General features: G+C 34.8%; 1 protein-coding gene across 1 annotated transcript; it reads left to right on the top strand.

The window, feature by feature from the left end:
- The first annotated feature begins 7,060 nt into the window (after positions 1 to 7,060).
- On the top strand, positions 7,061 to 13,185 carry LOC145679810 (uncharacterized). Its single transcript, XM_081750340.1, has 3 exons — positions 7,061 to 7,226; positions 10,548 to 10,813; positions 12,731 to 13,185. Exons 1-3 carry the CDS (start codon positions 7,074 to 7,076, stop codon positions 12,942 to 12,944), a joined length of 633 nt encoding a protein of 210 aa, XP_081606466.1. The 5' UTR covers positions 7,061 to 7,073; the 3' UTR covers positions 12,945 to 13,185.
- Positions 13,186 to 27,300: the final 14,115 nt, after the last annotated feature.

The following is a 27,300-nucleotide window of genomic DNA, read 5'->3' as shown; positions in this document are numbered from 1 at the left end:
TAAACACCAGTAGCAATTCCATCTTCAAGTAATTAGATATTTCCATGGGGTGTTAGAACATCTTACAGTCTACCAAGATTAAATTTTAAAAGCTTTTGAAAATATAACTTGACATTTGTAAAGAGTATTAGAAATATGTATTTACCTAAAACTTGCAGCTAGTACATCTAACATATAGAGAAACACCGTGAAATAAAAGAGTATGAGATGCTGAAACTTCGGAAAAATTATTGGTCCCAACAAAATTAAATAAGATGGTATTTCTATGGGTTAAGTAAGTACCTCAGTACAATTTCGATGGAAAGATTAGTTCTAGGTTTTCTTCAGGCAGTTCCAAAGGTTCATCGAGCTGTGTAAAAGAGTGAAAATTCCCTGTGAATATCTAATATAGTAACCAAAATATAACGAGTCATTTATTTTATGACGTAAAAATAGAGATCTTTAAGGATTTGTACTTCTGGGTCTTTGCTATAAGAAGGAAATTCAAAAACCTACTGTATATACCTTAATATGCAATTAAATCAGTGAGGACACAGTAACTTAGTGGTGGGGTGTGTACCTAGTATGTTTTGCAGAAACTACACTGGAGTATTCTCTTAATCCACAGAGATACGATCACACTTAACTGCCCATTTAATTTTAAAATGAAATTAAGGCAAGTGAATGTTGATGATAGAATTGATGGAGTGTAAAGGTGGGAGGAAACGGGAGTACCCCGAGAATACCCACGAATACAATGTCGACTACAAACTGGCTTGGACACGGATCAAACCAGGGACCCAATACACCAAAGGTACGCACTCTACCACTAAGCCACCGTGCCTCCACCCATTTAATTGTCTATTAAGGTATATACGGTAGTTTTCTGAAATTTCTTCTTCTTACAGCAAAGACTCAACAGTACAAATCCATGTAGGTCTCCATTTTTACGACCTCGTAAAATACATAATTACTTATATCTCGGTTGCTATATTAGATATTGACAAAGAATTTTCATTCTTTTTGTACGCTAGGAATTATCACGCTTGGATTTACCCGAAGAAAACTTCGAGCTGAATTAATCTTTCGATCGGAATTGCCCTGACGAGTGTGAGGTACTCACTTAACCCATATAAGTGCCATCTTATTTAACTTTTATTAAGATCAAAAGTTGTTTTATGAAATTTCAAGATCTAATACTCTTTTATTTCACGGTGTCTCTCTAGCTGTAAGATGTACTGGCTGGAAGTTTTGGGTAACTCTATTCTCTTTTCTAATACTCTTTACAAATGTCAAATTATATTTTCCAAAGCTTTTAAAACTTAATCTTTTTAGACCCATGATGTTCTAAAACCCCATGGAAATACCCAGTTACTTTAGGATGAAATTGCTACTGGTGCTTATTCAGATTTCATGATCGATTTCGGAAATTTCACCACCTAACACGAAAACCCCATAACTGTGTGGGTCCTCCCTTTATTTGACAATATCTTGATAGCCATTAGTCATATTTTCATTAATTTTCTAAACTACTGTCAAGTATGGAAGCCCCACATACCTATGGTGTTCCTATTTATTTCACCATATTTCGGTAACTGTTAAACATACCGACTTGCGGTTTCGGTAAACACACACCTGTAACGTTCTTTATAAGTTTATTAAGATATATTTTAGAATGTTTAGAAATGGGAGGTCTGCGAATGCCATAGTACCCGAAAACCCCCATAAGGACGTGTGTGTAGTGTATTGAATTGAAACTACTTTTGAGGTTGTTGATAGCCCTCAGTAATTACGTTTTCGAAACTGCACAATCTAGTACGCAAAACTCACACTTCTATGGTGTTGTCCTTTATTTTCCCATACCTCGGTATCCATAAGGCTTACCGAGTTGCGGTTTTCTGTACTAAACAGATATCAGTTCTTTACATTTTAGAGACATATATTTCCACATATCTAAAAATGCAGACATATTAGGTACCTCATGGTACCTCGAACGCCAGTGGGTACCCACTTACTTTTGCATAGTAATACATTTCGAGTTGTTCAGCATCAACAAACACTTTTTTTTTTAATTCATCATTTTTCTACCAGAAACCCAAAAGTCCATACCTGACCGAACAGATTTTGTCCATTTAATCTAAAAAATGTTAAATATTTTAAAATGTAACATTTTAAATATTTTTGGATTTTTGTTTCAGGTATTTCATGTATCAAAACAAAACCAGGATTCTGCATGAAAGACAGCGAAAAGAAGCAGTGTAATTTGTGGCTAAAAGCACGTCCTTTCTGAAGACAGGCCCGATTGTATTTACATTCTTTTGTACAAATATGTAACCTTAATAAATATACTGCTCCGCAAATTATTTCTTTCTTCCATAAATTAGAATAAATGTATGTCTGTTTAAAGAAAATGTGTGTTAGCGTTAAGTCTTTTCAACTCTTTTTCTCTGTAAATAAGAACATTATACCTTGCAACATTTTTTTTTATCATTGTGCAATTCCGATTGGATAAAGTAAATCTGCACGAAGCACTATTATTTCAGTTATACATTAATAACTAATGTATTGTTCTGTGAATAAGGCAATGGTATAGTGAATATGTTTTAACATAAAATCTGTAACTCAGCTTTTCAGTAGTCAACTTTATTGAGAATCCGAAGAAAGAAAGAAAAAATGTTGGACTTAACGAATTTCAAAATTATTTTTCTTCGAATTCTGGACTAATCCAAATTATCCAGAGAAATCATTTATGTTGGTCTCTACAGATGTATCCTTTCTCCAAATCGTATGAAAAGGAGACTTCATACATCGCTATATTTTGTATGTACTATGTTTCGTATTTATTTAATCACTTTGTACCTTTCTCTAGTGTTGACAAGGCCGCAAGTGTCAATCGAATAAGTTAGTGTTACACTCATGTAACCTTGTGACTAACGTACGTCCTGTCGGTATATATATGTTACTGGGTTCGGTTAGCGACAAACAATTTTTAGTGTTAAACAAATACAAAAATCTACACGCAATGAGATACGATGATCTTTGCCTCATAGACAATACCAAGCAACTAACGGTACTGAGTGTGGTTGAGTTTACTAGTGGTATTATCTGGCTAAAATCAATGTTCCGAGAGCTATACTTCTTTTTGTGCTCTGAATGCAAACTTTGATATAACCGTTTTAAATTATTGTACATCTATCTATCTATATAGCTATATCTATATCTATCTATCTATCTATCTATCTATATATGTATATAATTGTAAACTAGAAACTTCCGAGTAATTCTGAGAATCATCGCTCTTTCTTTAAATAATGTATGAGACTATTACACTGCTCGTTACTTAAAATGTTGAACTAAGAAGGATACATCCAGGAAAGTCCAAATTTGCAGAATGTGTAGAGCAGGGAAGGATAAATATGTTTGGTCGATGGCTGCACAGCTTCTCATACCTGTGAACTCCGCCAGCTACAGTTGATGAGCTGTGGCATTGGATCGTAAGACGCATGGCTTACCATACCAGAAGAGAACATCCTCTCGATGTCTCGCTGTGTTACAGTCGTTCTGGTTGTCAATGTTGGGTCAGTTCTGCTCTGCTATCACCACGTTGTCACACAGCGAATACAGCGGTAAGTTTAACCCTTAACGTAGCAAGCCTAAGTCGTCAAAGTTGTTTACCAAGCTGGAGTCTTCTGGGGACCCCAAGTATTATTTTAATTTCTCAACATAGTATTGCAGAGGGTTACTCCAACTATTATTTTTTAAGTGTCTAGAAGCATACTTAAGTTAAATGAACATTGTTGACGTCAAATAATATGTATATTTGAACACTATTCAGTTCTTCATACAATTTCATACTTGTGTGTTCGTAAATCTGGAACACAGGTTTAACAATGGAGTTTTTTACATTTTGAAGTGTGTTTTTATTTTTTGTATTTTTTAAAGAAACGCATCGTTGATCTAATCATGTAATTGATATCTCAAAGGGTTGCAGGATACATATAAAAATCGAGAATAAATTGATTCTTATAATTGCGGCAGTATCACCAAATATCACTCTCTGGGGTCCCTAGAGTACCCCGCTTGGTATGTTAAGGGTTAAGCATATTCGACACTTACTATTAGATATCGGCTTGGGAACTTTGGCGTAGCTACCCTGTCTCCTTGAAGTTGCATTTTTAATGGGGAGTACTGTTTAGGAATCATCTTGTGACGGAAAACGTTTTCAGCTGACACCATGTTTTTAATTATAGCTTCATTTAAAAAATAACTTATCTGTTAATTAAAATGTTCAGAGAAGTTTTTTCTGGAAAATCCTATTCACGCCTCTTGTGGTAACAACTTCTGCATTTTGGAAGAGGATATTATTAAGGAAAAGAATGAGGTAAAGTCGTCTTTATATAGTACACACGGAAAAGAAAGTATTTGACAGTTGACAAATTTTCTTTTGCCAATAGCTCGGCAACAAATTAATTAATTTGGATCTTTTTGTTGTTATTCTTCGAATAGTTATAACTTGACAACCTGCCAAAGTCGGTACTCTGATAGGTTAATTTATTGTTGAGTTTTTAGGAAAACAAATTTTGTCAACTGAAGAATATTTTCTTTCGTGACTGTACAAGCAATGGATGATAACGGCTTAATAAATGACTGTACGTAAGTCTTTTTTGAGTTTGAACATAGGATTGTACATGGCTGTGAATTTTGCATTATTATTGAAGTGCTGCAACTAAGTTATTGCAAAAGGTATGATAAATTCTTACAGTAATATTGTCACATATTGATTTACTCTGTATGAAAACTAAAATAGTTTAACATATGGTTACCCTCCTTTGTGCCAATAATTTTAAAATTAACTCTTGTGCCACTTTTCAACACTTGGCTTTGCAGTAGCTTTCCAAAGAATTAGCAGGAAGTCCAAACTTACACCCTGCAGATAAATACATTTCTCTGGACAGTTATACTGCTCCAAACTAAGATTTGAAAAGTGTAGTATTTTTAATTTTATTATTATTGGCACAAAGGAGATCAACCATATTTTAAGCTATTTTTGTTTCCATACAGAGAAAAACAATATGTGGCAACATTACAGTAAGAATGTATCATGCATTTCTCAGTATGTTGCAGCACTTCAATAATGGTGCACTATACGTACAATCTAGATCCTGAATATGTCCAATTCATATATTACAACAAGGCAATACGTATGCGATACAGGTAAAATCCGTATATTTCATATGGACAATCTACAAGCTACATACATCCAGTCCATACATTACATATGGCCAGCCTGTACGCGACATACGTGTAATCTATATGCCGCATGCAGACAGTCTGTAAGCTGCATATGTGCACTCTGTATGGTGCATACGGATATTCTGTATGCTGTATCGGGACAAGCTGTGTGCGACATAAGGAAAATCTGTATAATACATAGGTACAATACGTACACTGTATCTAGTCGTACGTACGGGGCACAAGTACAATATAGATGCTGTCTCGGGGTTGAACGCAAGAAACACACGTACAGAACGTATATTGCATACTTCTTGAAATTACGCTCCGTCCTGATAGTCAGTGAGTGTCGTCATTATTAACCCACATGCTACATACGATCCTGACGTCACAAAGCTAGATATTACCTCCGTATATACTTGTTACTGTAGATGACGTCACATGAATGACGTCATTGCACTTATGTAGACAGTACGTATAATACATACTTTTTCAGCTATACGTTTGCTGCAGGATGCTATATACGGTTGTACGTTAAGTCCAGAAACTACAGGAATTACGAATGTAACATACGTTTTTAAGTATGCCACCTACATTTTTTTTTTCAGTGCAGGTCTGACTTCGATAGTCATTCATTGGACCGCTCTCTGTCCGATTCATACTTTTTGAGATATTCGTCTCTAAGCTTCATTTTCCCACATTGTCGACAGCCCCTATCTCCGTTATGAAGCGTTTGCGGACACATGTTTACTAAGACTTTTTTGTTAGTTTTGGGGTGTAATATCTACGGTTTAATTTATGACAATTACTTATTAAACACCCTGTATATATATATATATATATATATATATATATATATATATATATATATATATATATATATATATATATATAGTATTTTATCACTTTTTCTTCTTATGTATAGGGTAGGTATGTATAGGTATAAGTTCGGAACGTAAAACTGGATATTTAATTTAATTTATCAGTACGCCAACATCCAATCCTATGAAAACAGAATAATCTAAGGTTAAGATCTATTTTATGAAGAATATATCATGAAGAAAATTCCCCCTACCGTATATGAACATATTCACAGGCAATGTTACTGCTGATAGGGGACTTGTACAGGTAATAAACATGTCAGAACATACTAACAAGTCAGTATTATCTCAATTTCCTTCGAAGGTGCAGATGCTCACTCGAAGTCTCAATCATTTTATATAACAATAATGACCAAATATGTCGAGATTTTGAAGAATTCACTGTTATTTCAATTGCGAATTTACAAGTGCATGAGATAATATATACATTATCTATAGATGAGAAATGTTCATAGCTTTTGTAGGACTATCTATTAAAATGTAAGAAGAGCCATATTGAAATATTTTCAGATCATTACTTATTTAAGAGTATTTATTCTTTAATGTGTTCATTAGTGAAACTTATCTTGTATGATACGTTCACGAGATAAATAGAGGGCTTTTATATTAATTTCTTGTGGAACCTACAGTTGACGAGTAAATGTATATACCCCGTAAGTGTGCTAAGTTTCTCTTTTCACAAAACAAATTAATACCTTGTGTAAAACTGCTTTCTATATTAAACAGCGTCACTTCTTTGATTTGTCTATTTGACGTATGCTTTAAAGTTAGTTATGGAACAATACGTTATCTTCATTTTATTAATTAAATCCTTTTAAAAATGTATATATTTCATTCTATATTTTAATTGTCCTATTTATCAATCCAAATATTAAATGCTTTCCATAAAATTAAAATTAAGAAATATCATTTCCAGGTTTTGAGTATATTCCAAATAACTATTCTGGGCGCATGCTTTGCATCGTTTCCCTGATTTTTGGAATGGTAATATCCATGGCATATACAAATGTCTTTATGTCGTACCTCACATCCAAAAGAGTAACCATGCCTGTTACGTATCTGGAAGATTTGATCAAGGAAAGAACATATGAGTTAATAATACCAAAAGGTGGGACTGCACAAGATGCTTTCATGGTATGTGTACTGTTTATGGCTCTTGGTGAATATTCAAAAATAAACCCATCCTATGATAAATACCATGAGAAAAGGTTTAGTGATAGTGGTAAGGGAACTCTGGATCTAGAGTTATCGGCTAACTTATGAAATGTTTATCATAGTGATAAATGTATATCAAAAATAGTTTTTTTGTGAGTTTTCTGCAAAGAAGTAGATAAATTAAAATAAATTTATACATGCGATCTCTGACAAGATTACTAAAATACAATTTAAAAGCATAACTTTTTATATTCTATTTGCATAGTTACATATATTTCGTAATTTGAACATTAGTAACATCAGAGGTGGGCAGTGACATACATATGGTCAGATTAATTGTGTACAAGACGTACTTGAAATTTATCCCAGCCCCCGCCAAGTGAACTTTGTGGTGGACAAACACCGTGCTCGTGGGTTTTCTCGGGGTTCTCCCGTTTCCTCCCATTTTCTTCATTCCACCATTTCACTCATCTCTCATCATCACCGTCTCCTTTAGCCTAACCGGCATAACCGTGGGACGTAAAACTTAAAGATTTCATTTCATTTTTTTTGTACTTGAAATTAGTAATCTTAACTTATTACTATAAGAATATCTACAAAAACACTTTATAACATTTTCTCCTGTTTTTCAATTTATATTCCCTTTATATTTGTTTGCCTGACACACACATGAAAACTGTCGTTAAGAAGCCTTTCATTGGAATTACAATGTAACATATGATTCTTAAAGAATTTGAGAATTTTGACCCACAAGAATACTGGTATGTAACTGTGAAGTTACACACTAAAACACATCTCTTGAACACACATTTATGAATACATTACAAGCATATATTATACCCAAAGCAATGGGACAATATTAAAGTCGAACTTGGTCGTTTAAAGTAATAGTTGGATCTTTTAATACTCATTCTATACATCTTATCTAATATATTAAAATGCATAGAAACAACGTACAATGAATTTTATAGTCCCTAATAATACGTTAGAGAAAGGTTTATTCGACCAATTCAATAAGAATATTTTATATAATTGTAGAAACAAATTTTACATCATTGAACTATTTTAGTAGCTGATTCAATCGAGACCTGTTCTTTTACTCATTCATATGATTCGCTATTGGAGAGCACGTTTTATGTAATAACATATATAGACTATCATTTGTTTCTGTCTCTGCGGAATTCTCTGAATTATATTAAGTTAGTTTGAAACGAAGCCGGTAAAAACCCGTGTGTCTTAATTTATTTTATCAGAAACAATATATTTTCTATAGAGACGGAATTATGATGTTGCAGGAACAATAACATAAGGTAATCTAATAAAATGGTGCATATGTGGTTTCATAATTTAATTTCTAAATGACAATATGTATTCTCTCAATGTTGACTTCTGAATGTTATATACTTTGTTGACAACTTTATATTACCAAATACAAACTTACATATACTTCAAAATACTGTTATTTTTTTACGACACAATATGCTATATTTGTTATTTGTTACTGTGTGAGTTTAAATAATTAACTAAGTAATTAATTTATTAAGTTTCAATCTACCTTTTCAGCACTACTTTTATGTAAGAGGGGATTTAAGATGCAGTAGAATCAGTACTCGAGTTCTAATTCAAGCAAAGCACCTTCAGTTAGTGGAAATTCGTATTATTCGTATTATTTATAATAGGAACCACGTAAATATTTCTTCATTCATCTCTACAAAAGTTTTGGTTTTTCCATTTCAAAATGTATAACAAGAAACAAATCTACTATTCCATTCGTTAAGGAAACATTGACGAATGATTTTTGCTACAATTAACAGGATAATAATAGTTCAATAAATTTTAGCGTCCCTTCCCACAGCGAATTTATTTCAAGCTGAACCTACAACTCAGCATTAACCATGAATCATAAATACATGAGCTTCTACCGAGAATCGAAACCTCGTCTCTCCCTCTCGAGAAAATAATAATAGAATAGTTAGAATACTTAATACTATGGTTTCTGCTATCACATTTTACATTTACAATTCTTATAATATTGTTTCCTAATCAAATTTGAAAAGAAAAAAGTTGATAAAGTGGTATTCAAAGAAGTGTTCTTATTTAATCTCGGGCTAGGTTAAGAGGAAAATAAATAAATAAAATAAACTTTAAATTTAAAAATAAGAAAACGTCATACTTTATGATTTTAACACATGATTAACAAACTATCCACCGACAACGCTTGATTATTTCTTACGCCACTTCAATTTTTTTTTAGTGTAAAGTAGTTTTCTGTTCCACACTACGTTTAATTTAAGTTAAATGCACCTGAGTTTGCGGCAAATATTTGAAAGTTATATCTCTTGCAGTTTATAAATTTATTTTTCGCTTGCCACAGTATTTTTACGTTTCACTAGCTGATGTAAAATAGATTGAATTTGTGAAATTATAGGGATTGGAATGATCATTAGTAATATTAAGCAAATAACAGAATTCAAATAACAATTACCCAATCAGTAAAATTTGATGAAGAAAATTCATTTAATGAACAAATGATTGTCTCTTGATAGGGTCTTAATGGCTCATCTACTTACATGAAAAGATCAGTAATCGTGTAAACTAAAAGAACTGATTAGCGTTAAGTGAGTAATTAATCTATTCTGGGTTCTCCTGACAATTCCAAACTTTTTAATATGCTTCAATTTCAATTTCAATTCATACTCAGTGTTATAATCAAGATCTTCTGTTGAAAAAGAATGAGATGTTGGAATGAGGAGATGACATGAAATCAGAGTAGGACTCTGAATGACACAGCTTTATGAAATTATTTCCTTCAGTTGCTGTGGATTGATAGTTAAAGTTTATTTCAATTATTTTCTAACTTAAGTATGATCAAAGTTCTTCTTTCTTCTCGTACGCAATATGTAGTAAATAATACATTATACACATACCTAGTTACAGTGTTTTTGATGCAAGGCACATCAAACAATATAAATTAATCTTAAACTGGAGAAACTTTTTCGTTCTTCAATTGCACAACTAAAGGTTATTTCAGTGGTCTACAGGTTTACCAATTGCTTCAAAAGTTGCGTGTACGTTGGACTCGATCAGGGTAAGAATCAGAGTTTCAAGTACTTTTGTCCCTGATTGCTCACGTTTTGCTTCCCACATGTGTATACAGATCAATCATAGTTTTGTTACTAATATATTGTTACTGTTGCTCTCTGGTATCGAGTATAACATGTGCAAAAGTACACTACTACTTTTGATGAGTGAATATTTTTCAAATATCTACTTATACCATACCATACCTCTTTTACTTAGGCAGCTAAAGATGGCGTGTATAAGGATGTGTGGGAGATGATCCTGAAGAATAAACCTGGAAACATAATTGACTTAAACAAAGGGCCTAAAATGCTTGACCGTGTTTGTAAAGAAAAAGTGATTCTTCTTATGCCTCGACATACAAAAAAATATATTCAAAGTTATGCTGCATGTTCGGTTGTGATGTTGAAATCTCAGTATTTCTACACAACGTTTGCATATCCTATGACCAAAGGATTCCCTTATCGACAACTGTTCAACCATTAGTGAGTATACTGAATTTATTTGAAAACAAATAAATTATGTTCCAAGGTCATTGTGTGCATTTTTCGTAATTTATTTCGCAATACTTTAAAATGTTATTCGTCTTCCTTTTTATTAGCCTATGCATGAAGACTAATTTCAGATATAGATCACTATTAGTTAATAACTTTGAACAAATTCTGTTTTTTTTTTCATAAATTTCATGTTTAAAATACGATAAACGTTTTGATATTAAAATTTGCGAATGCTTACTTTATACATAACATCAAGTAACATAAGAAGACATAGCAGCTGTTATTATATTTTGACGCGTTGATAGATATTATAAAATGAATGATTGTAGATATGGAAGGGAAATAATTTGTAGGCTATGCACGAAAGAATTTGGGACACAATAAATTCGTAAAGTCTTTAACTACTTGGCCTCCATTAAGTAGTTTGGTAGACAACGTTGCAATAACTTGCTCAATAGTTTATCTATGAATGAGGAATGTACTAAGAAAGTTTTATATTTGATATATAAACTATCAAGTAAACAATTAGATATTCGATTTCTGATCTTCCTTTTTGAGTTTCTGTGTATAGTTTTAAATCAATAATTAGACGGATAATATAATATTTTTGACTTCTGTAAGACAGAGTTCTTACTATGCTTAAGTATCAGTATGTCTGTCTGTCCATCGACAAGTACCAGAGCAAACGTGGTAACATGTCGAAAAGCGGTTTATGGGAACTGATTCAGCATCCCAAGAATAAGTTACATCTCACCCGTTAGCTGTGTATTCAAACCTTATGTGATAGAAATTAACCATTTCCTATTTCAACGTTGATTGTCATAAAAAGAAAAAAACGGTAACAGAGATAGATAAGTGGTTTAGTGGAATCTGTTTAGCGCCTGAAGAAAGATATCATCTTCAGCCGTATCTTTCTACTAATATATGAAGTGGTATAAATTTGCTACTACTTTTGGCTTCAATATTGACTTTCATGGAATAAATACGGTAAATAATAGCGAGAAGCGATCTTTTGGATCGATTTAGCTTCCCGACAACCGGTTCCATCTTCTCTGTTAACCCTCTATTGAAACCGGGAGTGGTAGAAATTAAATATTTCCAGTTTCAAAGTTGACTTTTAAAACGTCAAAGGGTGGAAATGACTCAGATTCGAAGAATGAGCTCGAATTCATACGTTAAAACTCTATCCAAACTAGAAATTGTAGAAATTATTCATTTTCGGTTTCAAGATTGATCCACATAGAAGAAAATAGTGTAACAGAAAGCGCCAAGTAGTTTCTTGAAATCGGTTCAGCGTCTGAAGAAACAAAGTCTGTACTAAAACCGAAGGTGCTTTACCGGTGAAGTTTACTAGTACTTCTGGTTTCTATATTGTTCTCCATAGAGTAAAAATATTAAGAAATAGCGAGTAATGAATTTTTGATATTGATTCAGCGTGCGAGAGACAGATTCTATCTCCAGGCTTATCCTTCCATTCTATAGTAGATGCACTATTTCCAGTTTCATTATTGAATTCGTGTAGTTTGGAAGTCAATAGTAGTTTCACACTATGAAACGAAACTAATAGCATAATATTCATCCCACTATTCAAATGTGTATAAGCATAATTCATTTAAACGACTTAAACAGATATATAAAAAACAAATTAAGGAACAATTTCAGCATGAACATGGTTTCTACTAATCAGCATAACACTACCGTATGCACTATACACTATATACTATATAGTGTATAGTATATTCTATATAGTATATTCTTAGGAAAATAAAGAGTTTTTTTAATTCAACATAGGCAAGAAGTTTCCCCTGAAAACATTGGCAATTTAATTCTTTATTTAAAGTATAATATATAACTCTATTGTATGTATCATATTGTGCTATATTATTGATATACTTTCTTTTATAGTTTTAACAAAATCCGTGAAGGTGGAATAATGGCATATCTTCTACATGCAGAGAACCCCAAGAAGCATTTTGCGAAAGAAGATCAAGTTGTTGTAATGTCATGGAGTCATGTGTATCCTGTTTTCATATTATATGGAGCTTGTATTATGATAATAATTATTTTATTTTCTGTTGAAATTGTGATATACAAATATGTTACGGATAAAAGAAAGTAAGACATTTCCGTAACTCAATTAATTTCAGAATAATTGATTAACCCTATAATGCATAGTGGGACAGATATGGGTCATAGTGGTAAATAATCTGTGCTTTTCTACATAACGGTATGTAGTTGCTTACATATGTTGAACCCGATTGGGAACGTTCAAAAGTAGTCGTAATTCCAGAGTTTCCTCATAGATGGCACTATTAAGCGTACAGATACTTCCGTTACTCATTTTTTCGTGTAAAACTATATATTCACAGAAAAAAAATCATGCATTATAGGGTTAAGACTCAGTTAAAAAGCTTAGTTAATTTTTTGCTGAATAAGAAATATCATATATGGACTATTCTAATTTATTTACCGAATGGAGGATTTTTGTTTTTAAAGATATAGCTACAAGAATGTTTCTTAAAATAATATTAAAATCAATATTAAAGCAAGTGTTATTAGTCTAATTTTTACTATTTAAGTAGCTATAATGAAAAAAAATAGTGTCACAATTGTTTCTTTTTACTCGTAGATTAAGGAAATATTGTTTACAAAATAATGTGTTGGACACCCCCCCCCCCCCCGTATTTTGTATTATAGTATTTATAAGCAATACGACGTCACTACATACGTGTCCAAATTATTAGACTCAACACTCAGTTTCTCAATGTTTTACTGTTTAACAATATTACATGAGAAAACACGTTCAAACATTACCCAAATTACTGGTTTGTAACTCTGTCCTCATTTCTAGTGGATGTGGCTATGCTTTTCAATATCAATAAAACAAATAAGTACGTGACATTCAAATATAATTACTATACAGTGTATATATCCAAATTGGAAACAAAAATAAAATTGAATAGGAGAATGATCTCTCATACGAAGATTAATATTTCGTATGAAACCCTTTATTCTTTATTAAGTCTTGCTCATGCTTCTTGCTCATTGCAACCAGTGACGACGCCAGAGGGGGGAGCAAGGGGGGCGAGCGTCCCCCTAGTACCTACTTCTGCGCCTCTGACTGCCATCTGACTGCCCCCCCCCAGACTCCTACAATCTTTAAACATTCTACATGTAGTATTTTATTTCAGTATCATAACCAATCTCATTTTCAAATTGTAGTCTACTTTCCATGCATTTACTATGTGGCAGATTAGTCCTCAAGCTTTCTTCTTTGAGCGTCTGGGTATGACGCATATTTCTGTTTTCTAATTTAGCACCTTTTGAGGTAAATTTTAGTTTTTAATTATTGTGCCTAGCGAACAATAGTAGATTTGGTCGACTTGTTTCCTTCTCATTGGATTGGAAACAAAAGAAAGGTAAAACCAGTTACGTAACTTGTTTGTATTTATCCAGGTTTGAAGTTTTCAGTTTCATATTATCTTCTATTTAAAGGTTCTATACTTCTTTTTTCTGAAACATTATTCTCGGTTTTCAATATTCAGAGGATGTGCTTATAGCAGCTTAGTTTGCACATACCAGGGCTTCATTTTTGGAAGGGGATAAAAAGAGTTGTGTTTTCCCTTCTGCAAATGATAGTGATAAAGTTATGGAATTAAATTGATTCCCAATAAAACGTATTGTCAGAGTGCTGATCTTTAGTTAGTAATTGGTATATCGTCGCTGCGCCTCGAAGAACCGCTATGTGTTAAAACCACAACTTTTCAGGAGAAGCAAAAAACATTCCAAACTTAAAATTTTCCCAAATATACACGGAAACCCTTGAAAAATATAATAAAATTGGTTATGCGTAAATTATGCACTGGACATTGTTGTAGCTTGTTTCAACAATGTTATATTACTATTTTTGAGTTTATGTAGCACATGTCGGATTATATTTTGTGCCTTTATAAGAACATAGAGGATCAATACGTACATGATGAGAACTTGAAGCCTTTAATTTCAATCTATTATTTTTTCATTGTTGTGACGAAACAATTGAATATTCACTTATTACATTACAAGGGGCACTGCCTGACATCTTGCAGATTTATTTGCATGGCATAACTCATTTTCATCAAAAACGTCACATAGCGGTTCTTCGAGGCGCAGCGACGATATACAAGGGCTCCCTTACTTACTTTGTTTCAAAGTACTGACGTGACGTCTACCGTATTGACTATTAATTGCTGAAAAATTCGTAGCCCAACCCAGAAGGAGTGCACGTGGAATTGTGAAGTTTTACTTCTTCTACACTTCCCTCGAGAGTCAATATACTACCTTATACAGTACTCCAGTTTTTGCAGAAAAGTTAGAAAATCTGAAGATTTCCTCGCACCACTGTTCGTAGCACTACCCCTATCAGATCTAAAATGGCGTCCTTTCAAGTGTTAATTTTGGGAAATAAGTACACGTAATAGTTAGACGTAGCTAAATCTGCGGAATAAAAATGATGATCTAGGCATTGAAATCCTAAATTATGCAATGTCAGTTGTGTTCGCAGGGGCTTGATGGATAGGTGTATTCTCCTGAAGGACCAGAATTCCATTCTTTTCATTTTCCGCGGCGTTCAACTGAATTTTTCTTTCAGTTTTGTAAGTAATGTAGAGATTCTGGATTAAATATCTGACCGTTGCGGAGGTTGTCTATGAGTACGACTCCATACTTATCCCAGAAGAATGTTGCAAACAGTTTCTCAATCTACTTCTGTGTCTTGAACTTCTTGGGGGGATGGAGAAATGAGTGCTACTACTCCATTGACTGTTGTTTCGATTCAGGATCATAGTGGTACAACCATATTTCATCTATGGTTACTATTCGTGAGCGAAATTGATCAGCATTACGGTCAAATTGGAAGAATACATCTCTTAATGCAGTCAGTCTTTTATTCTCCTGGCAGATATTTTGGGAACCCATTATGCCGAGAACTTGCGTATACCCAAGCCATTCTGAATTATGCTACCGACGCATTCCAAAGAAATACCCAGAATCTCTGACACAAGTTTTGCTGAGAAGGTAAAAACTGAGAAAGCGGGGTGCAGCCAGACCTCAGACTATAATAAGTATATCGTGAGTTTACTATACACTTTAAAAACTATATAAATAATAGCTTAAATTATTTTTGTCACTCAAAAACTGGGGTGGCCTAGGCCCTCTGGCCCCGGGCTAAATTTACCACTGGGTGAAATGCAATTTTCAAGACTAATGTGACAAATTGCATCCACGATTTCGGGAAGAGTCATTGCTTTTAATCATCCTGGATGTAAAGCATAATTTGTTGAGAAATCGCCACGTTTATACTAAGCCACTTACTTTTTCACCACTGTATATCACGGAGGAGAGTCCCGTGGCGTTTCACTGATTTTCTAATTAATTTAGTTCGGTGACTTTCCTTGGTGGAACAAAAATGTTACAACAGTTAGGATCTGGATGTTCGTGAAATTCGCTGTTTGGGCACACATAAACACTTCAGAGGCCTGAGAAACAATAAGAATTTCATTATTAATACGACAATTTGTATTTGTACATACAGAGATACGTTTTTCTAAACTACGGTTGCATTTTTCTATCGTAGAGAGAGAGAGATACGTAGCATATAGTACTAGACGAATGTGTTACTTGTAACATACGCGAAAGTAATTCAATTTATGTTTAGGCTTCAAAAGTTTCATTGAAAAATATTTCATGTGTAGACGTTACTTATTTGTTAGCTACAAATTTTACTTGAAATGAGTTTAATTTATAATCATATAGGTCGAATATGAAAACAGCAACGAAATACACAATGTAATGTAAAATTAGTCAAACGTAATAAATATGTCATTTTGGTATGGCAAATAGCCGCCCCCCGAAAATGTATCTGCCCCTCTTTACCCCCCTAAGAACTTAAAGCTGGCGTCGTCACTGATTGCAACAGAGATTCTACTCATAGATTTTTGCCCTACCCTAACTCTACTAGCAATTTGTCGTTGTGTATATCTTCCTTCCGCCAGAAGTGTTGATAACTTCTACTTTACGCGGTTCCCGGCGGGAGTTCATATGGTTCGGATTCCACGTTAATCAGTAGGTCCACGTCTCATATAGCCTCGCTGCTGAACGGGAGGTTAAACTCAAAATCAACTCAACTCTACTTTACGCGGAGAAAGGTGTCTGGCTTTCCTCATTATACCGCGATTACATGACTTCACAGAATAAAAAAATAATACACAAAACACGTCACGATCACTTGAAACGCCCATTCGAACTGTTGAACGCTTTGGATGTCGTAACTGTTTACGACTGCAACCACAACACTAGCTGTAGTTTACGACTGTAACTTATTGATAGAAACCACAATAGCTGTCTACAACTAAAACACCACTTTCAGACCTTCTCCCCCTCATTAATGCCATCTGCGGTTCAACGGTGATACCAGCACAATAAACAAATGAAGGATCTTATATTGGTGGTTTAACCATTAACTTATATGTTCTAGAACTCCGAAATTAGGACTGCAATATTACTTTTGCGTTATCGAGCATGAGTCTAATAACTTGAACATGTGTGTATTAGGAGTATGTGCATCACCGCGATGATAAATAAAATAAGAATAGGTATAATCTGCTAGTTAACAGTATATGTTCTTCATATCAATATACGGGATGCACTACACAAAAGCTAGCCCGGCCGGGTAATACTGTAAACGAGCAAATAATTCTGTGAAATTCTTTGAGTAGCTGTGGCTGACGCCGCATAGAGTTCTGATTAGTGAGAAAAACAGACAAAAATATTTCGCACAATTAACCATAGAAACTTCAACATGCAATTTAAAATAATAATTTATAACTCAATGAACTATTAAAATAGGTACTCACAGTAACTTTAAAGTCTCTAGAACTCTAACCTACGTAATTCGCCTTTGGAAGTAAAGTTTACAGAGCTATCATCATCATTTATTTTTTTTTCCTCCAGTTCATTATATTTGCACAGACGACCAATAACTTGTGAACGCTGTTTTGTTCAAGGTGGTTACAATGAAAGTGCCGCTATTCACGGTCCAAAGTGGGCTGTAATCAACGTATTACATTGAAATTTAGTAAATATGCTAATGCGGAAGCGAATTACAATGGAAAAATATTAGTTTCACTTTCCGTCACAAGCGAAAATGTGGCGCTCTAAGGCCGTAACACACGCGAGCTCATTCTTCATATACACGTTCGCCTGAGGAGAAGCATGGCTATTGATAAGAAAGACCGTGCACTGTTAGTAAAGTTGGTGTATCAGAGCGGTAGCAATTACAGTGCAACATTTAAGGAATACCGGCGTCTAAAAGGAATGAAAAGAGGATCGCTATCAAGAAATGGTTTCAAGAAGATGGTACTGAAATTCAAGACAACGCGTGTGTTGCATGTGGCTCCAGAAGAGGAGAACGATCCATTCAAATGGAGGCTGTTGACAAGGCTGCTGTGGATCATGAAGCAGGTGCTCCATATTCTCCTACCAGTACTCGGGCGCTTTCACGGGGATTGGCCATCCCATGGTTAACAGAGAGGAAATTTCTTCTGACATTTTACACTGATATCCTTGCAGGATTCACACATTACATCAACTGAAACCCCAAGATCCGCCGCAACGCTTTGAGTTTGCACTTCGGTTATTGGCACATATGAAAGTGAATGACATGTGCCCGTGGTGTATAATATGGACTGATGATGCGCATTTTTACACTAGAAAAGACAGTGAACACGCAAAACTGTCGGGTATGGGATAAGCTGTACCTTGTAAAGGAACAGCCATTACACTCTGCGTACATGACTATGTGATGTGGATTCACAGGAATGTTCATTATTGGTCGTTTTTCTTTGAGGAGATACCCCAAGGAGTTGTCATCTCCAGATTTAAAGGCACGAAAAGGTTTTGAGACGACTGTTTTCAAGGCGGGGCAACACCTCACATAGGTCGCCACGTGAAAGATCTATTCATGAAATCTTCGCTGCTGATCGCATCATCTCCCAAGATTTTCCAGATCCGAGGCCAGCAAGGTTCCCCGATCTAAATCCGTATGAAGTTTGGCTGTGAGACTATCTGAAAGCTCGGGTCTACAGGGAAATGTCCAGTCACTGCGGATCTGGAGGACAGCATAAAGCGACATGTCGGAACTGGTGCGAGCAAGTGTTGCGCACCCTATTTTGCGGATGCAAAATGTCGTTGATATGTTTTATGGCCATATCGAACATGGTATATGAATTAATCACTGTAACCGCAAAAGTTAATAAAGCTATTCCCATTGTAACCTCGTCGCCAAAAGTGCCTTTACATCGCCGTGACGGGTATGTGACTGCGCAGTACTCCAAGGAAGGGATGGTTGCACAAGAAATTGTGATTAATTTTGAATTGTTTTTATTTTGACTAGGGAAAAAACGTAGGTATAGGGAGTAAGGACACAGATTTGAAGCATCAGTGCACTCATCTCTGAAAAGATTCGTATTACCCGTTTTTCAGTTTATTGCCTTATATGCTAGGTTAAACACCACAACATCTGTCACTGATAGCGTAGATCATCTTACTTTTTAAAGTTGCCTCTGTAGCCTATTTATCCGAACATTAATCTCCAGACATGATGTAGAGAGAAGAAAAAAAAAAGAGATACAACATCGGTAAGATTTATGTAATTCACTAAGGGCCTATAGGGACCGACTGAGCTAATTACTGCTACTAGCGCTTTTAACTCTTCAAGAATTTATTACGACTACGACATTTACTAGGACACTTTCCTAAGTCCTAAATCTGTGCGTGAATTATTTCATTCGCCTCACTGTAATTATTTGAGAATAGAAACTGATTACGCTGATCGTGAATATGTTTCGCTGTTGTAAAGTAAGGGCCGTAATAAATGTAAATAATGTTCTTATTGTTATATAAAACACAGAAGTATTTATTCCGTGTATAGAACAATATCATACAGTAACTAAGCAACATCATAATCACTAATACCCCTAATTTTTCCCATTGGGGGAGGGGCAAAAGACCGATATAGAGCTTTTCGTTTATATATATTAAGTTAAAAGTCATAACATTTATCATTGACCCAAGTCAAACGGCCCTGCGTCAAAAGGGCTCGAGTCAAAAGTGGCCGAATCACAACGCCCCTCATAAAAGGAGCCCGGATGGAAAGGTTCCCACGATAAAAGGACTTGAGTCAAAAGGCCTTCTGCGTCAAACGGGCCCGGGTCAAAAAGGGGCCCCGCTACAAAAGGACTCGAGTCAAACGGCCCTGCATCAAAAAGGCCTGGGTTAAAATGTCTCCTCAACAAGAGGGCTCGAGTCAAAAGGCCCGAATCGGAACGCTCCTCATCAAAAGGATCCCTGTCAAAAGGTCTCTGCAACAAAAGGCCCGAATCAAAACGCCCCTCATAAAAAGTGCCCGAGCCAAAAGGGTCCCCGCTACAATAGGGCCTGAGTCAAAACGGCCCCGCGACAAAAGGGCTCGGCTCGAAAGGGCCCGAAACGAAACGCCACTAATAAAAAGAGTCCGGGTCAAATTGTCCCACGAAAAAAGGAACGAGTCAACAGGCTCTGCTTCAAACGTACCCGGGTGAAAAGGGGCCCCGCTACAAAAGGGCTCGAGTGAAACGGCCCTGCGTCAAAAGAGCTCGAGATAAAAGGGGCCGAATCAAAACGCCCCTCATAAAAGGTGCTCGGATGAAAAGGGTCCCACGACAAAAGGACCAGAGTCAAAAGGCCTCCTGCGTTAAACGGGCCCGGGTCAAAAAGGGGCCCCGCTACAAAACGACTCGAGTCAAACGGCTCCATGTCAAGAGGGCTCAGGTAAAAATGTCTCCGCAACAAAAGGGCCCGAATCAAAAGGTCTCCACAACCAAAGTACCCGAGAATCGTTTGTTAACACAACGCAAAATTTTGCGAATTACGTAGCGATAATAAACAACAATTATAATTACTGTCTGCGTTTTTGCGTTACGTTACCATACTCAGAATTTTTGTGACGACTGGTATGACATGACAACCAATGTCACTAACAGAGGCAACTCTTGAGGGAAGTGACTTTGGTAAAAATTAACATTTTACGAATGCAATCCACGAGAAGTTAACTGCGCAAATGTATGATGGAATTTCATTTACCGTAAACATTAATAGTCTCAAACAAAAGTACAAACAAAACACTTCAACCACTTTTTGTTCATTGTTATGTATATTTTGATTATTGTTATTATTATTACAATATTACTTTTATTATTATTATTATTATTATTATTATTATTATTATTATCGTAATCAATAATAATATACATGGTCAGTGGTAGCCCATGCCTTCAAACCAGCATACGCCACTGCCTGAATCTATGAACTCTACATAAAATCGGTCGTCTTTCGATCATTTTATGTTACTCCCTCTCACTCTCCCAAGGTGTGCAAGGGTGTCTTATCCCTTATCCCAAAGCATGAAAAGCAAACAATATTTTCGCAAACACAGCCAGGGGCAGAGAGGTAGTGACACAGAACGCACACAGCTCGCTGTATAGCTGCAAGAATCCCATGGGTAATTATAGTTGCCCTCTTGTTACAAGGTGTTCAGTCAAGGCGTAGGCCTACCTATCAAGGTCAATTCTGGCAGTTGAACACTGAGTTGACTGTTGGAAAACAATAGTAGCATACAACTAGTCCCTTCTGTTTACTTTTCACGAATATTTTACACCTTCATGCCTACCGTCACGTATTTCGTGGATTTAAATGACATGTTGTGTCAAGTATATATTCCCAAAAAGATATCAGTATTCAAAAGGCAAAAACATGTAGCTATTTTTGTTTTCCTTTTTCTATTAGCCAGTGGAAGTGTGTATGGTTGTTTCAACATTCTTCTTGTAGTTTGCTTAGGATTCACTTCCTCTTTTTAGTTGAGCTTTTGGCTATGAATACCACCGCGTCAAGTCGTGGTTCTTATGATAGTGGCGCATTTTCGCCCGGAGAAATTACGGAAATAATAAATAATGTAGACTCCGATGCTTTTGAAACGGACGATGAATGTAGTTTGAGGAAGATTCTATCTTTAATTTATGTGACAGATATACCTCTTTTCATATAGCCTTGATGCTGAACGAGACGTTATACTGAAAATCTAAACTCAACACATACCTGTTTCTATTTTTTTAAAATGTGTAGTATACAATATGCGGAATTCAAGATGGCTCCATGATGTACAATAAATCATTCAACGCAGTTTCTACACCAATGCCAAATTGTAACATTTGCTTCTCCTCCGTCTATGCGTCTTTTTGTTACTGTCCTATCATGATACATTTTTCTATTAGATACATGTCAAACATAGCACACTCTGTCTCAAACAGATGATGTGTCAAAAATGAGTTCACATTCTCATTTATGGAAATATTGAAGCCTAAGTTGAAGTGTAAAATCATAACCTTTTACATTTGAAACAATATTCTCTGATATGCAATATGGCGGAATTCAAGATACCTTCCACGGTGACCACACTCCAAATCAATGCAGTTTTTGCAATAATACCATTTGTAACATTTATTTTTTCCTCCGTCCACGCATGTCATTATTATTGTTCTGTCCCAATACTTTTCACTAATAGCCCAGGAAAGATATGCTTTGATATCGGACTAATTAAGTGAAAGCTGAACTTCTCAGTATAGGTAGTGACACTTACTTAATCCTCTCCTGTGTGATCACTAATAAGAATGATATGATATCCTAATATGATATCCTTATATGCCAAATATGGTTAGACCATAGTTTATCCTGATGGTATGTTTTATCTGAGTGTCTCCGCTCACCGCTCACGTTTGAGCCCAAAGTCAAAAAATAGAGATTTTTCGAGTTTCGAAATTTCCTTTCAGTTTTTTTCAGTATGACTTCCATCGCTTTAGAGAGATCTACTTGGGACTTGTCAGGTATATACCGAACATAGATACCTAATTTTTAAACCAATTAGACCAACTCACATCAGTGTTGCAAACTAGAGAAATTAAAATGACCTAATTTTCCGGTAAAAAAAATCGAAATTTATGTTTATAAATCCGTACCTATACGTACGAACGCAAGTCAACTTACACCAGTCGAACAACAGTCCTTACTGAACAAAAGCAAATGCAGATCGTTACAATTAGGTACTTAGGGGCGTACGAAAAATTCCAATTTAGGTCCTAAACCTTGATTGTTTTTACTTTTTTCTTTACCATAATCTATTTTTTAAATTACAACCTTCGTTTCTTAGATATCGAAATGATGCTTGTAGAATATATTATTGATGTACCAAAGTTTATTTTAAAATAGTTGCGTTTTTCTGGTAGCAGTGTTTCCAGCCATAGAAAATTTTAATTTCCTATTACAGGAGGAAAATTCGGAAAATATCCCATTTTTCTCTCTATAATTTCCATCTTGTTGGCTACATTGGAACACACATACCAGTGTCTAAAAGCCTCGTGTTACGCACCATAGAAAGTTTCAGTTGGATAATTAGGTGAAGTACAGTAGACTTTGTTCTCTAAGTGGAAAAATAATTGTGGTTTTTAGGTAGATTTTTAAAAATCACATGCTTAGTTTATTAGATATCGTCATGATACTTCTAAGTTATATTAGTGGGGTATAAACGTTTAAGATAGTTTGCGTATGTCTGGTAGCAGTGTTTTCAATTACAGAAAATTTAAATTCCCCAAAACTCGAGTTTCAGAAAACTGTTTTATTCCTGGTGAAAAACCGGAAGGACAGTGAAGGACAAAAGAATCAAAAGAATAGGAAGTGTCATTGATTTTGTAGCAGCAGATGCCAAACGTAATCATAACTGTTACAATATCTTTTTGATTAGCGAGAAAATCAGCACAGTTGGGAGATCTGTGGATGAAATTATACTCCAAACCTTCAATACACTCATTGAACATATTGATAGTAATGATGGATGTCTTGTTACTCTGACATGCAGTTGAAGAAAAATCTTATTTATCACTATGGAGACGGATTGCTCATAACAGATGGTCGGACTTCATATGGTAAAGAAGTAATATTCACATTTATAGGCTATGCCGATAAGTTGCATGAAGAATGGCAGCGATACACAAATAATAATAATAATAATAAACATGGAAGAGCTTAGAGTCGTGCAAAAGCAGTAGAAATTATTAGAGAAGAAGACATCCGAATTCAGCCTACAATACTGAAGAATATACTCCTTTGGATGAGCAAACAGTAAGTGGTGTTGAATTGGTTCCTAAATCCCTGAAACTTTTGATTCGTGAAATAACAAAGAAGAGGAACAACGATGACAGTTCAGCAGCTAACCGTAGGCGTTCGGTGATAGCTCAGCTTATCATTTCAGGTTGTCGGCCTAGATCATTTCTTTCTTTCTTGAAACTAACGATAGGTGTACACTGCCTGCGTTACTATGCATCTAGACAACTAATAGATATTTTGACTAGTCTTGAAATAAGTGTCCTATACCACGAGATAAGACGATCCGAATATTCAAAAATAAATGCAGAGGAGTCAACAAAAAGTAACTTCATTTATTCAGTTCGCATTTGACAATGCAGTTTTTAATACATGGATACTTGGCTGTCACAATACGTTTCATAGTATGGGAGAAATAAAAATATGCACACTTCCAGAAGTAGTTGAAAGAACTGAAATTTCCAGAGTCACTAAAGTTCCAAAATCTGATCATGTTGCTAGTCTTTGTAAAAAAACAATCGAAGTCAAGCCAACCATGTTAATATGGGAATCAAGATTTCGATAATGAAGGATGTATTATCAGGGACATATGACAAGCTTGTTAAAAAGCTATAGTTTCTTGACAATATATTGTTAAGCACTCATTTCTTAATTGTCTTCAATACTTTTATGGAGTTGTTTTATGCACATCTTGACAGCAAATTCTCTGTTGTTCACTGAATAAGACACGTCTCATTGAAAAACTTACTCCATTGCTGCTATCTCAGAATATTAACGTTTGGTGCCTATAGTCTCACCTTCGTGTCTCACCGAGAATTGATATGTGTGCTACACAGCAGTCAGTTGCTATTGTTGGTGGAGACACTGATTTGTTGGTAATTATGATAGGACGCTCAAAACCAGACTTTGTACTTTGTAAAACCAAAATCTACCACAAGGGAAATTAAATGTTACGGTTTGGGATGATTAGTAAGAAAATGGAGCCTCTTTCTACTTCGATACCTGCATTACATCCATTAACAGGCTTTGACTCAGCATCAGTTCTTTCCAAGAAAGGCAAAAATTCTACTCTGAAACTGATTCAAACAGATAACGAATTAGCTCATTCTCTAACTCTTTTTTAATGGTAAAAATCAAGACACTGAACTTCTAATGGCTACAGAAGAAAAATTCTTGGTGAGACTGTAGGCTGGTAAGGAAGGTGAGGATTTTGATTTCTTTCGATACAAAAACACTCTTGGGTAACTGTAGTTATTCAGCTTTGATCTTGGGAACCTACCTCCAAAATCTGCAGCTGCCAGACAACGTTCACTAAGAGCGTACCGTCAAGTCCAGTTTTGGTTTGGAAATAAGCTCGAACCCACAGAATGGGGTTAGTAAGTGAAAAATGAAAAATTGGTTTCAGCATTAACAACTTTTTAGCGGTGCCTGATGAGCTCTTGATTCAAATTAGTTGTCAATGTAAAATATCTCTTCGTAATGATTATTCCAAAGATGTGAATGTCGAAAAAATTGACAGCCCTGTACTAAATTCTGCAAAAACTGCAGTGGAATGACTTGCATTAATGCTCAAGAAGTTATTTCTGTTGAATCAGATGAAGCTGTTGACGATGTCTTATAAACTTCACTTCTAGCTCCATGCAATTATAAACTATTAATTTAAATAATTTCTAATACATCCTGCGTTATTGTAAATACATCTATTCATAATAAGCATAACAAACTCTCTAAATATTTTATAAAAAACATGTACTAGAAATTACAATTTATTGTTTACAATTTTGAGATGACATTTATATTTACAACCAAAAATAGAGGAAAATAAGATTTTTACTCGATAAATTTATTTTGAAAATTTATATTAATTTAATAATTAACACCAAATAATCCAATTTACTTTGCGTAATTAAGTGACCAGAAGATGAAAATCCATGTATATTTGTTAAACTTATAGGAACAAATTTGAGAGAGAGAAATTATAGAGACAAAAATGGAATATTTTCCGAATTTTCCTCCTGTAATAGGAAATTAAAATTTTCTATGGGTGGAAACACTGCTAAAAGATAAACACAACTATCTTAAAATAAACTTTGGTACATCAATAATATATTCTACAAGTATCATGTCGATATCTAAGAAACTAAGCTTGTAATTTAAAGAAAATAGATTATAGTAAAGAAAAAAGTAAAAAAATCAGGATTTAGGACCTAAATTGGAATTTTTCGTAAGTCCCCTAACTACCCAATATATCGATGTGTACTTGTTTTTGTTTAGTAAAGACTGTTGTTCGACTGGTGTAAGTTGACTTGCGTTCGTACCTATAGGTACGGATTTATAAACATAAAATTCGAATTTGTTGATCGAAAAATAAGGTAATTTTAATTTCTCTAGTATGCAACACTGATTTGAGTTGGTCTGATTGATCTACAAATTAGGTATCTATGTTCGGTATATACCTGACAAGTCTTAAGTAGATCTCTCTAAAACGAAGGAAGTCATACTGAAAAAAAAACTGAAAGGAAATTTCGAAACTCGAAAAATCTCTATTTTTTTGACTTTTGGCTCAAATGTGAGCATGAAATTTGGCACTTGGATAAAACATACCACCAGGATAAATTATGGTCTAACCATATTTGGCATAGAAAAATCATACCGGTATCCTTATTAATCTTCACACAAGAGAGGATTAAGTAAGTGTCCCTACCTGTTAGTGACACTTTGGCCACCCTGTCTGGAAAAGGTTAATCGAAAAATTCAATAAATTTTATCCTCTCTTGACGTGAGAGCTTTATTTATAGTTAGAACGTACACTTTAAAACTAAGAAAAAGAAAATGAAAGAGGAAAAACGTTTAGATGATGATAATCCATGTATGTTTGTTCAAAATCTAGGAACAAATGTCAGAGTAACGACTTCTTGTGCCGCTATCTTTAGACGCTATTTTGAGAATGAAGCCGGTGTGGGATCGATGGGGACTTTTAGTGTGTTTTAAGGTTTAGTCTGAAATACCTATACTGAGAAATTCAGCTTTCATTTAATTAGTCTGATATTATCCCTATATTTTGCTTATCTTTCCTGAAGTATAACCCTGTATAGAGATCAACATATGTCTTCTCACAGCAAAATCAAACTAATCTTTTCGACAGAATATTTTTCATACTATTCTTTGATCCAGGGTTAGAAATAGAATTTTAGAAGTAAGGGAAAGTCAACAATTGATAAAGTTTGATTGGACTATGTCACGAGAAT

This window comes from Thermobia domestica, chromosome 2 (genome assembly GCF_964235325.1).
Source record: "Thermobia domestica chromosome 2, izTheDome1.hap1.1, whole genome shotgun sequence".
Classification (NCBI taxonomy): domain Eukaryota; kingdom Metazoa; phylum Arthropoda; class Insecta; order Zygentoma; family Lepismatidae; genus Thermobia; species Thermobia domestica.
This window is presented reverse-complemented; position numbering and strand designations above follow the sequence as displayed.

Excerpts from the sequence above, each read along its gene's own strand:
- LOC145679810 (XM_081750340.1), top strand. The coding sequence starts at position 7,074 with ATGGTAATATCCATGGCATATACAAATGTCTTTATGTCGTACCTCACA. Across the intron at positions 7,227-10,547 it reads CTGCACAAGATGCTTTCATG|GCAGCTAAAGATGGCGTGTA; the intron begins GTATGTGTACTG and ends TCTTTTACTTAG. Across the intron at positions 10,814-12,730 it reads CGACAACTGTTCAACCATTA|TTTTAACAAAATCCGTGAAG; the intron begins GTGAGTATACTG and ends TTTCTTTTATAG.